At 38.4% G+C, this 13,281-nt stretch overlaps 1 protein-coding gene across 1 annotated transcript in view; it reads right to left on the bottom strand.

The window, feature by feature from the left end:
* Positions 1–10,590: 10,590 nt before the first annotated feature.
* Positions 10,591–13,281, bottom strand: part of banp.S (BTG3 associated nuclear protein S homeolog) — a gene marked incomplete at its 5' end in the record, with an annotated part of 187,468 nt that continues 184,777 nt past the window's right edge. Inside the window, 1 exon segment of the mRNA NM_001095794.1 lies at positions 10,591–11,260. Within this exon segment, the coding sequence (NP_001089263.1) occupies positions 11,189–11,260 (72 nt within the window). The 3' untranslated portion in view covers positions 10,591–11,188.

The raw sequence follows: 13,281 nt of genomic DNA, 5'->3' as shown, positions 1-13,281 counted from the left end.
TCCCTGCTCACTTATAACTCTGAGCTCAGATTACAGCAGAGATGGGAGGAGGGAGGGGGAGAGGAGCAAACTGAGCATGCTCAAGCCCTGCCCTCGAGGTTTCAGCTGAAAACAGGAAGTCTGATACAGAAGCCCATGTGTACACAATTGAAGGAAAGAAATGTGGTGTTTCTTTTGACAGAGGACTCAGAGCAGCATTACTCTGAGTGTTTACTGGTGTATTTATATAGACCTTTCTGATAAAGCTTACTTTCCTTCTCCTTTAAAGATAAAAGATGTAAAAGGGCAGTGGCTCCCAGAAGCACGGGTTGTCCAAAGTCCGGAAGGGCCAGTGCAGGAGTCTAAAGTGACTCTACAGCACCTGCTCCACCTGAGAGCCAACTTCCTGGTTGACTGAGATAAATCAAAGATGGCTGTAAGTTCCACTACTCTGAGGGGCAGAGAGAGTCCAGAAGCATTGGGAAAGATATCTTATTGGCATGTATGATGTTAATGAAGTTCTCAGTAGCCATTTCTGTTCTCATGGTTATTTTTGCTCTGATCTTACTGTCAAGGCTGTGGTTAAAGGGATAGTTCCCCTTTAAGTTAACTTTTATTGTGTTAACTTTTCTATTGGTCTTCATTATTCTTTTTTTTTTTATAGTTTCTAAAATGATTTTGCTTCTTCTTCAGACACTTTCCAACTAATCCAATCCAAAAAAAACAAACAAATACAGCAATACAGCAATGATTGATTGATTAAGGTACATTGAATAAGCTTCTTTAAACAGGTGGGTCTTTTGGGAACATTTGAAAGTTTGGAAAGAAGGAGAAAGTCTGACAGCTCGAGGCAGAGAGTTCCAGAGAAAAGCAGAAGCCAGAGAGAAGTCTTGTAGACGAGAATGGGCAGAAGTGACCAGAGGAGAAGCGAGGCGAAGATCAGAAGCAGAGCGAAGGTTTCGTGAAGGAGTGTATTTGGAGATCAGAGATGAAATATAGGGAGGGGCTTCATTATTAAGGGCCTTAAATGTGTGTGTTAGTAGTTTGAATTTGATTCAAGAGGAGATTGGGAACCAGTGAAGGGACATACATATGGGAGCAGCTGATGTTGAGCGGTGAGATAGATGAATGAGTCTAGCGGCCACATTTAGAAGATTGGAGTTGTGAAAGGTGACTTGTTGGAATACCTGTGAGGAGTAGGTTACAGTAATCAAGGCAGGAGATGATGAGAGACTGAATCAGTGTTTTGGTTGATTCTGAACTGAGATACAGTCGTAATCGGGCAATGTTGCGCAGTTGAATACGACAAGATTTTGGATTGGATGTTTGGTGAAAAAGATGTGATTCTAAAATAACTCCTAGGCTGTGTGTCTGTGTGGTGGAATGAAAGGTGGTGTTGTTTACTGTGAGTGATATCTGAGGGACAGGGGAAGATCTTGGAGGAAATATAATGAGTTCTGTTTTGGAAAGGTTCAGTTTCAAGTGGCGCTGTGACATCCAGGAGGAGACTGCAGAGAGACAATCTTGATTATCCTGCCATTTTTCTACAGTGATTTTGCTGTCATGAAATGCAGATGCCACAATATGTCATGAAATAGTGGGGTCCCTTTGTGCTTCTAACACCGAATACTACACACAGAAACTGGGGTGTTTTGGTAAAATGGGTGTGCTGTTTGGTGTGTGGGCACAAAGTGTACATGGCTAACAATATTTGGCACAGTATGGGTGGCATATTCTACCAGCTACATTAGTCCTCAGAGTGGGAGGCGACCCCCAAACTGTAGTTACAGGGAAATATATGTTGATATGTAAATGCCAATTTGGTAAGAATATTTGATTGATTACATATCAGAAAATATATTATGGGGCAGATTTAAAAGTGAAAATTCAAATTTGACTTAGAATTTTCCCATTTCTTTTTGGGTCAAAACTCTCAAATTCGAATTCTGAGATTTATCATACTCTGGCCCATTAAGAACTATTCGCAGAACCTGTTTAATTCAGTTTGGGATTTTTTCATTTCAATTTAATTTGATTTGAGTTTTCGGGTCGATCGAATTCGTCCGAGCTGAGAAACGTTGATTTTTATTCATACATTTCGATTGGTTGAATTTCGAGTTTATGGGAGTTTTAAAAAACTCACATGAATTCAAAATTCCAACCTTGAAAAAATGTGCCTCTATCTGTTTGTTGTTTTCTTTCAAAACATAGGTCCCCTTTAAAGACCACACAAACACAGGGTTTTCTCTTGGAAGATTTATGTCAACTTTAAGGCTGTATTGGTTGGTGCTTTTTAACCCATGAGTTATGGCTGTAAAGTTGGCATTTTTTATGTCCCCTGATAATTCCCTTCAGTTTGTGTAACTTACAACAAAGGGCCTTTTGTTTCTGTTAGCTCACCTCTTGTTCTTCCTTCTGACTTTTGGTACACTGACCTTAGTAACCAGACAGTGGCTGATTGAAAGATTAATAAGAAATGTCATGTACAGAAAGAAAAGTTATAACATTACAAATATAGTCATAGTAAAAATCTGCAGCATGGTATATGGGGGTCATTGTCCTCAACAACCAGTTGGCATTTACGTCTAGAGAGACGATATAGGAAGTCCGATTTTTTTTCTATTTATGGATAAAAACACAATTTTTTCATAGAAAAAAATATTCGAATTTTCAAGACTTATTAAGCTCCAATGGTGTTAAAGAGGTTGTTCAGCTTTGCGTTAACTATTAGTATGATGCAGAGAGTGATATTCTGAGCCAATTTGCTATTGGTTTTCATTTTTTATTATTTGTGGTTTTTGAGATATTTAGCTGTTTATTCAGCTGGAAAGACTCAGTAGAAAAAGGCAAACAATTAAAAAGCCATAGAAAATAATGAAGACCAATTGAAAAGTTGCTTTGAATTGGCCACTCTATAACGTACTAAAGTTAACTTAAAGGTGAACCACCCCTTTAAAAGTAGGAATAAAAAAAGTACTTCCATCTCAGACCTGCTGAGTTGATTTAGAAGTCAATGGCAGGTGGCCCGTTGATATCCTGATCTGCAATGGGTTTCATTCAATAAACCGAAGGTTTCAGGCATCAAATCCAAAAAAGTTGCAGTTTTCTGCGACAAATCCGTAAAAATTTGTACAATTCGGAATTTTTTCACGATTTTATCTAGTTTTTTCCTGCATATGAAATTTGAGGAAACATATTGGGAAAAAATCAGTTCCGGCCCGGCACTGGCAAAACTGGTGTATTTGCTTCAGAAAACAACTATGGTTTATATAAACGAGCTGCTGTGTAGCCATGGAGGCAGCCATTCAAAGCTGAAAAATTAGAGAATGCACAGGATATACAGCAGATAACAGATAAGCCCAGTAGTATACAATAGTTATCTTCTAGGTGTCCTATGTTGAATGGCTGCCCCCATGGCTACACAGCAGCTTATTTATATAAACCATAGTTGTTTTCTGAAGCAAACACACCAGTTTTGCCAGTGCAGGGCAGAGCTGGAACTAGGGGTAGGCAGAGTAGGCACGTGCCTAGGTCACAAAGCTGGGGGACGCCAGGAACATACCTGCACTGTTGCCTACAACATGTCCGGTCTCCTAAAAAATCAATGTTGCTAGTTACCTCAAACAAATGCAAACCAAACTTTCGATCGAAACCTTGTGATGCACCTCCGCCGTGTGTGCGAACGTATCAATCCACAAAATAAAGTTTTCCAAGGAACGATCCAGACTGCAGGATTAACTGCTCAATTAGGTGTTTATTGTTCAACACAACATGTTTCGAGTCTCAAATCCTGCAGTCTGGATCGTTCCTTGGAAAACTTTATTTTGTGAATGTCCGGTCTCCTCTCTACCTGACTCTGTTGTAGCTTCCTGGTGTATTTGCCCTTCTTTGCATGTGCAGGCAGCAATTCCCTCATGCACAAGTGAAATTCACGTGAGAGCAGTAATAGGCACATGCGCGCGAGAGCGGCAATTCGCGCATGCACACATCCAGACGGCACCGGGACAGGCCAAGTTGCCTAGGGCTCTTGGTGCAGGGCACAAGTACATCATAAGGTTTTGGTGTTACTGTCCCTTTGACAAAACATTAGCACATAACCCCAGGCATGCCTGTATGATTACAGCAGACAACAGAATGACACTACATTGAGAACAAATATACCAGAGAGATTACGGCACAAAATGTATATATGAAAAGCATTATTTCTTATACATTATTTCTATACATCACTGATGTGAATAAACACGCAGGGGTTCGCACCGCTTCACTTGCCTTCGAGTTTTCAAAAGTGTTCCCATGCTGCTTGTATTGCTCTGTACTGTTAGTGTAAAACTCCTGGAGAAAAGAGATTAAAGTCCAAACTCTTAATTATACTCACAATATCTTTATGCATATGACTCAGTAAAGTGCTTTACATATTGTTATTATGTTGTAATTAGTATTTATAAAGCACTAATATTTCCTCACTGTAAAGGAGAGAGAGAGAGTATAACACACAAAAGGGCATATTTAGCAAAGAGTAAAACTTTGGTGGACTGCGTCCAGGCCTAGTGTGTCACTCCTAGATAAATATGGGCAAGGAGAGGGAATGTGCAAGACTGGGAAAGCTTGCTGTGGAAATTATACTTAGAAAGGGGCAGTAACATACAGTGTTTCAAACAGAAGTGCTAAGTTAGAGGATAATATTTCCCTTAAAGAAGGACTAAACCACGTTTTCTGCAACTGGACCAGATTTTCCCACTCAATGACAGTACAGAACCATGTGACCCATCCAAACATGGCACCACCACTGTGTAGCTCTGCACTGGCTCCTTTAGCACAGGAGAACAGTGTCCACTTTTGGGAGTATGGGTTATATCTTTAGGGAGGGAGACTTGTTAAAGGAATTGTTCAGTGTAAAAATAAAAACTGGGTAAATAAAAAATGTGTCTAATATAGTTAGTTAGCCAAAAATGTAATGTATAAAGGCTGGAGTGATTTGATGTATAACATGTCAATCAGATCACTACTTCCTGCTTTTCAGCTCTCATGGTTTACACTGACTGGTTACCCTGGTTACCAGGCAGTAACCAATCAGAGACTTGAGGGGGGGCCACATGGGTCATTTCTGTTGCTTTTGAATCTGAGCTGAATGCTGAGGATCAATTACAAACTCACTGAACAGAAATGTACCATGTGGCCCCCCTTCAAGTCGCTGACTAACTCAGAGTTATAGAGCTGAAAAGCAGGAAGTTGGATTCTGGCTGTTTTATTAGACATCTGTTCACTCCAGCCTTTATACATTACATTTTTGGCTAACTAACTATATTAGAAACATTTTTTATTTTGTACAGCCTATTTACCCAGTTTTTATTTTCACACTGAACTGTTCCTTTAAGACGGTTCAGAGATAAAGGGTGGGGCAACCCTTTGAACTTCAAGGTCAGTAGTTTAAATATAATCCTGAATGCTAGCAAAGGCACAAGTAGAGATTGGCAGAATGGCATGGCAGCGGAACGGTTGGTGTATTAGCCACTTAGATTGTAAGCTCTATGGGGCAGGGACCTCCTTCCTACAGTGTATGATACTACATGACAATTATATCTCTGTATACTTATAATGCTTATCCTCCCTGGACACTTTCCTATACAGCTTGGATATCCTAGCAGTGTTATATAAATAAAATTATATATATACTATATATATATATATATATAAAAAATATAAAAAAATATATATATGTAAAACTATTATACAAATGGAAACTACTCTAGTGGTTAATCTGAAAATATAGAGAAAAAAATTACAGTAGCAATAAAAAAAAAAAAAAAAAATTGACAACAAAGTCATGATTCAGACATGTGAATCTTTTCCATGAGTAAGGAAGTCTTATCTATTGTTGGAATGTAGTGAAACACTACTAATGGTTTCCATACCAAAACGTTGCATCCAAGCCATTTATTTAAACTCTGTGGTTTCTGCACAGTATATAGGAAAACCATGATATTGTGATAAAGTAAAGTAAGCCTAACTTCCTGTAATGGAACACTTAATAGCAAAAGATTTGTCATTGGGAAATGCAACCAAGAAAATGTGTCACAGATGTGGGAGCCAGAGAAATCAGGTGTTTAAGTCTCTTCTTCCATATTGCCTACAAGTACTTACCTGCCACACTGCCAAACAAGATGGCTACGGCATTCAAAGCTCATCAGAGCACCCGTTCTTGAAAAATGTGTTGATCCAATGCTTTTTATCACATAAGTAAGCTGCCGAAAAAAAATTTACGTGAACAACCCCTTTTAAACACTCTTTTCAGTTCAGTTGGTTTCAGATCACCAGAAATAAAGACTTTTTCCAATTACTTTCTATTTGTGACCATTTTTCTAATATTGAATTGTAAAGTTTCATTTTTCACATTCTAAAGCAGCTCTGGGAGAGAAGAGGGGGTGGCGACTCTTTAACTGTTCTAAATTGATACATTTAGTTGATATATTTGTTATCTGTGCCCCTGCTGAGCAGAATCCCTGGGTTTCATTAAAGGCAGCTGTTAGAATTGATACAATAGTTGCTAATATTCCAGAAATACTGCTAAATTAAATGTAGTAATTGTAACAGTTCAGAATGCTCCTTTGTAGAGTGCTGCAGTGGGTCCGGTACCAGCGGGTTACCTGCAAAAAAAGTGGGTACCCTGTGGGATGTGGGTAGGATTTTTGGGTGCGAGTATAGGTGCGGGTCTGCAAGTTGCAGGACTCATCTAAATTTCTTATATTATGTTATATTGTCTATATTTGTAAAATTTTACAAAACTTTTTTCTGTCACTTTGGATTTGCAACAACAACAGCACCTCCTGTTTAAAGGTGGTCGGCGAACCAGGCAGTTGCGTACAAGGGTCGGGTTGCAGATCCAAGTGGGTAAATATGCGGGTTGCGGTTTCGGGTTCAGGACTCCTGGATACTGAGCTGCCAGACCGAGACAGGAACATTAAACTTTAATTTTTGGGAAATGATAAAAAATAAGATGGAAACAATTGAAAAAAGTTTTTGTTTATAGTGTTTGGAAGGTGAGCAACCCCTTTAATATAATTCATATGTACCAAGTATAACTTTTCAACAAATTCTGTCTATTGTACTTCTGTTAATCAGTTACATGTGTAGCTTTCCCCCCTCTCCAGAGCACCTATTGTATTTACTGTACTTTTAGCTGTGCCTTTGTGCAGCCACCTTTGAGAACCAATCTTGGATCCATTAGTTATCAGAACTGGCAAACAAAACAGAAATAGCAAGAAAATATAGCAGTCTCAAACAAGTCTGCATGAAGCTCAAAGCACGCATAGTAGATGTTTTGTTGCTCCTTCCAAAAAGCATATTTTTGAAAGAGTTAATTTGGAAAGGCTCGGAGCCCAGTCCGTTCTGCTGCTGCCTTGTTATCACAAGTTTACTCTCAGTGTTCTAAAGGTGCAATGTGCCTTCATGTTTCTCAACATGGCGCCTGTGGTCACTCGAAAATTATGACATTTCTGCTGCCAGTTGGCATGACATTGTGCCTTGAGGAAGCTGACCGGGAAGAACCACAGAGCAGGCACATGTTTATAAACATAATGCATTTCTATCCTTATCTATGGCCAAAAAAGTATTTTCCGACAATTTAGCTTCATTTTTATTTTGGCTATTTAAAAGATATTAGCAGTTTTATACTTCTAATACCTTTCAGCTTAGCAGCTTTTTTTCCCCCGAGGTGAACAATAGCATTGTGTCTTTGGCGGATTGCTGATGGGACCAGATAAACATTTAGTGGGGGAGCTAAGAAAATGAGTAGCTCTATTACTCTGTCACAACAGCACTAAATTCCCTGACAAGGAATGTGCAGAGTGGCCCCTGACTGAAGATGCCATCTGTATATTTAATTATCTCTTGGATGCTGGAAGAGAGTGGCTGAACCATGGATACCAATTTAGCAGTGTAAACTTTTCATGTTTTACGTGGCTTAAAACAGACAGCTAAGCAGGTTTAATTTTATTTTTCCCTTTAGTACTTGGTCCAACAGTGACATATTGAAGGAATTACTAAAAAATAATTATAGCTAGAAATGCCACATTTTATATACTGAACCAACCTATAGTAGTAATGATCTGGGCCTCAAAGTTGGCAAAGGAGTTTCCCATCTTGAATTTATGCTCCGTGTGCACTGGGCAGCTGTCGCAAATCCTCAAAACGAAAATGAGGTTGGCCTGTCGTATAAGCGGACGCTACAGGGCTGATTATTTAATTCTGATGCTAATTGCACTGGTTCCTGAGCTGCCATGTAGTAATCATATTTATTAATTGCTAATCAACCTTATATTGTGACATTTATATTCTATTAGGGGAATGTAATAAAAGTTTGTAACGGACAAACTATTCTCAATGCAAAAAGCTATGCCTTTGCGCAAAAAAATTTTGCTTTGCAAACCCGGAAACGGTTTAGCGACGACTCCGGACAGTGGAAGACCGTTTGCGAATCTTATAGTTTGCGCCAATGCGCGGTCAATGTAATAGAACTTCTTACTGAAAAAGTTGTTTGCTCCAAAAGATTACGACACCTTAAAGCACTTCTTAAGAGTGCGCAATTAAAAGTTCACAATGTGCAATGTAATTACAGTTTAGGAACAATATTACATTGCGAGATGTGGATTTTTATACGTATTGGTGCGAATTGTTTTTCTCTTTGCGACTTTAATTACATTCCCCCCTATGTGTACTGTATATTGTGAGTGGGTCCCTAAACTAAGTAAGTGACAGCAGCACAGAGCATGTGCAGTAATTCAGCAGAAAAGAAGATGGGGAGCTACTGGGGCATCTTTGGAGACACAGATCTTCCCTGCTAAAGGGCTGTGGTTGCCTTGGGCTGGTACAGAAACCCAAAACATAATGTACAACATTTGTAGCTACTTCTTTAGTTAGGCGCTCTCCTTTAAAGTGCTCTTTTCCATTACAATATTATACTTTTTAGGAAGCCAGCTCAATTTTGTCCATTACAGTTTTCCATGACTATCTACGGGTGTATGGTGGCCCCCCATTCTGGGATCAGGCAGAAATGTCATCTGCTAATACAGCATACCAGCTAAAGCATAGGCAGATGAGGAAGCTTCTCTTTAATTCCTATTTTCCTGCTTGTTTGATTGTTTGTATTAACAACTGCAACTGTGTGAAGGTGGCCCCTTGTAAGCTCACCATGAAATTTTTTCATGAGGATACTCATAAGTATGGTTTGCAAGGGTTAATATTGTGCTGCTACAGTCTGAATGTATGTTAGGTCCGTACGGCAACAGTAAGAAGCTAATGGCTAAGGAAACAAAATTTTAGTTACAGGTGATCAGCAAGCACAAACATGTTAAAATAAGGTTTACTAAACCAAACAATTGGCTTCAGTCATTTATTATACAGATTATCATTTAAGGTGCAATGAGGCTCGGTTGTACCTGCGTTTTTTTGCAAATTTTCTCTTTGCATTTATGAGTTGCAAAAAAAGGGATTGAATAATAATTTTCCTTTTGGTTTCACAGCTAGTTTTTATGGTGTTACTGGTTTGGCTTGCCGCTTAAATCTTGCCTAAATGTGTTGTGAGTAAGAAGAAAAATAAAGAAGCCAGAGGGGTTGTAGCCAAGCAGTCCAGAGGACGTGAGTAACTGAGAGAATAGCCAAATACATGGGACCATAAATGGAAGGAGTTGCCTTAGGGTTTTCTCATAGCCTGTATATAAAGATGCTATAAAAACTAATTCAGCCGGCCTAAATTTTGCAAGCTTGAGTGATATGTTCAGGGATGATGACACAGAGTGCGAGGGCAGGTGTTCAGACTAGACAAGTATGTAGCTGCTAACTGCATGGGGTTTTTTTTCCATTGTGCAACACTAAGGGGGTTATTTATCAAAATCAATCGCATTATTTTCAAAAATATACTCCGACCAAATCCGCACTGGTTATTTCCCCTTATTTATCAATACATTTTCCCGAAAAATTTCATGTGCGGGGAAAAAACTCGAAAAAATTGTGAAAAATTTGTATTGTTCGAATTTTTCAGATTTTCCACCCGAAAACCACAAATTCTTCTGATTATTGCACACAGTGGAGATCGGGATATCCTATTGACTTATATACAACCTCAGCAGGTCTGAGATGCCATATATTCGGATTTTGACTTTTACCATCCTCGAGGTATAATAAATCCCGACAAAAATTCTAGTTTTTTTTACTAAATTCAGATTTTATAGAATTCGAACTTTAATAAATAACCAACTAAAAGTAAAAGTCATTTGGAGGGCTTTGTTGACCTTTAACGACACAGCAAAACCTTGTGCAAGACCCCAACGAATGTTATGGAGGCCTTTGTTTTCATGCAAGCATAATAAAACTACCCTTTTTGGTTTAATATTTTTCAGCAGGAGTATAAAATACTTTGGTGTTCTGAGACTAATGGAAAATTCTCATAGGAATTTTGCTTCAGCAAAAGTATCTAAATTAAAATCATCAGTTCCATTCTGAAGCAGTTATTCAGCATTCTTGAGCCAAATGCACTGGTTGAAAGACTACAGTAATAAAATACAGTGTTCGCAGAGCTTGTCCCAGCCAAAAACACAGGAACATGGGTATTAGAATTGTTCACTACAATTTTTATTTTACCTTTTGTCAGTCAAAGCATTGGCAGCAGATTACAGATTACTTCAAAGCTAATATTAATTGCAAAATATTCACAATTTAGGGCTGTTACACTTTAAATAACATACTAGGCCTCTGTCTTACAATAGGATTGATCTCAAAACTCTGGGAAAATCTAGGGAAGGAAACTAAAAACAAACACAAAAAGTGAATTTTGCAGATAATGAAGAACATTTCCATATATGATAGCAATGTTATTTCATCTTTTGGATATAAACAATACAGAGGATACAAAAATAGCATTTTATTGCATACAAACCAGTTAAAGAATTTCCTTTCATTTGCTCCATTGAGATTTCAGTGCGAAACTGAAAACCATTCTTACCATACAAATTGTCACCAGGTAGTGAATATTCTTTATTCTATTAAGTAGCCATGGAAAGGTCAGGTTACCTGATATCCTACGCACATTTTAAGCAGTGGTTATTTACTGATCACATTATTCATGCCGCAAGCTGCAAAACATGTTGACTCTATGCCAACCCAACTCTACTGGTCAGTTTCCGGAATTTCCCCGATCTCTGGTCGGTTCAAACTATTGAATCTGGATAGCCCCATGTTCAATATGCATTTCTGGCTGGAGAGCAGTTTGAAGAGGTTCCACTGCCTGAAAACCAAAAATATAAAAACATTGATAAATACGGTTGGCAAAACATCAAAGAAACACTGGGTTATTGCACTGCTTTTATTTATAGATCTGAGTCTGAAGGCCAATATGTGTAAACATCTAGCAGATATTCATTGTATCTCCTGGCTTGTGTACTATGTAGTAAACTCCAAAACAAGCTGGATAGTAAAATAAAATTGAGGGTTCTTGCACTGGGTTATTGCACTGCTTTATTATATACACTCAATTTAGGGGGGAAACTCTTAAATATAGTCATGCATGTTTCATTTATTTATAGATATGTGTAAACATCTAGCAGATATTCATTGTATCTCCTGGCTTGTGTACTATGTAGTAAACTCCAAATAAGCTGGATAGTAAAATAAAATTGAGGAAAGTAACCTTATGTAAAACTAATTTTTTTAACTTAACAAAATGCTGGATAAGAAGAAAGTGAAGAAAAACTAGGTTTTAACCTTCTCTTATTTCCCAGAAGTCTACACTTTGTTAAAGTTCGGCTTTTCACTATACTGCGCATCTGCACGAAGAAAGGAGAAGCCGGAAGAGGATCGTACCGTGGTGCAGTTTTCTCCTGATAGGAGCACTGGCCTGGGGTGTCAGGTAAGTAAATACAATCACTTGGGGTGCCTAACTTTTGGCACCCCCAAGTAAATACTGACTTTCCTTTCCTCTAAAAAAAAGATACAGTGTACGTTGAAGATCTTCATCTCTCCACAGCAGCATAAACAGTATTTGTATAATGGAAACAATAAATACATTTATAGGATGGAAAATAATGGTAGACACAAACACTACTGAGTTTATTAAATAGGAAAATGACATGGAAATATTCTTTGGACTATATATTCAGAGATAAAACACCTATTTAAAATGTAACATCATCTACACAGTCGGTTCCTGCCTGAATACTCCCAACTTCCACCAAGAAAAATGTCTTTATAACTTTAGTTTTAACAAATGAGTATTCCACAGAGTTCTCGTTCAGTTTAGAGCTTTGTGCTTGAGATTTGGAGCAATTTGTTAAACTGCTACTTCCTTTTTTAAGTTCTGTGTGATCTGTTTCCAGAAATTCATAAAACTCCTTTGAATTCTTTTCTACTTCATCGTATAACTTTACAAGGCTTTTGATCATGCTCTTTACAATGCTTATTGCAAGCACTAACATCATTTTCACTCTAGCCCAGATTTAGGTTGATCTATTGCATAAGGCTCGAAAAACTTTAGCTGGAACCCTGTGCTTAGATATGAGGCACTGTTCCTTGTGGAGAAGGAACATGATTATGGATAGAGGTATATATTGCTTCTGACTGGTTGACATTACATCCCAAACTGTGCTAGAACCACTGTGAGAAGAACAAAATAATATAATGCAACTCATACACAGGGGAGAAAACAAGCAAAAGTCTGTGTCATAACAGTCATGCATCAAATGAGAAATATTTCTACACATACATAAAACACAAAACATTTTATTTAGGAAACTTTTATTCATGGGAAAGTATTTTCTTGCACGCCATGAAAGAGTCACTATAAGATTATGTCTCCACAGTCACCATGGGGATGAAGATCCTGCAGCTGGTGAATGGATACTAAAAGATCAAAGTGATTTCTCCTCCGACCCAGTGCATCATCCCCTGCCCACTTCCCTCAATCCTCAGTTTCCTTTAAGTGTCCTAAGAAGGAGGATGGACATGTGGTGGCTTTGGGAGCTACTTGTGGTTTTCTTCAGTTACAAGGATGGTCAACACCTTCCTGCACTACTGAGGCCTGCTGTTCACAATTCACTGGGGCTCCCATGAGATCTGTACCAACTATCACCACCCAAAGCAATATAAATGGCAGACATAAGGCTGAAAGGGAAGTTAAGTATCCTTTATCACCTGCCCCTGAACCATAAGAGTCTAACTCACTAGGGGTGATTAACACAAGCATACCTTTTCTTGCAGGAGCATGCTATGTGGTCTTGCCCCAGAAGTTAATCCCATTGAATGCAGGCTACA

Source organism: Xenopus laevis, chromosome 4S, assembly GCF_017654675.1.
Source record: "Xenopus laevis strain J_2021 chromosome 4S, Xenopus_laevis_v10.1, whole genome shotgun sequence".
NCBI classification, from domain to species: Eukaryota; Metazoa; Chordata; class Amphibia; order Anura; family Pipidae; genus Xenopus; species Xenopus laevis.
Note: the sequence above shows the minus strand (reverse complement) of the source record. Positions and strands in the feature narration are given on the sequence as shown.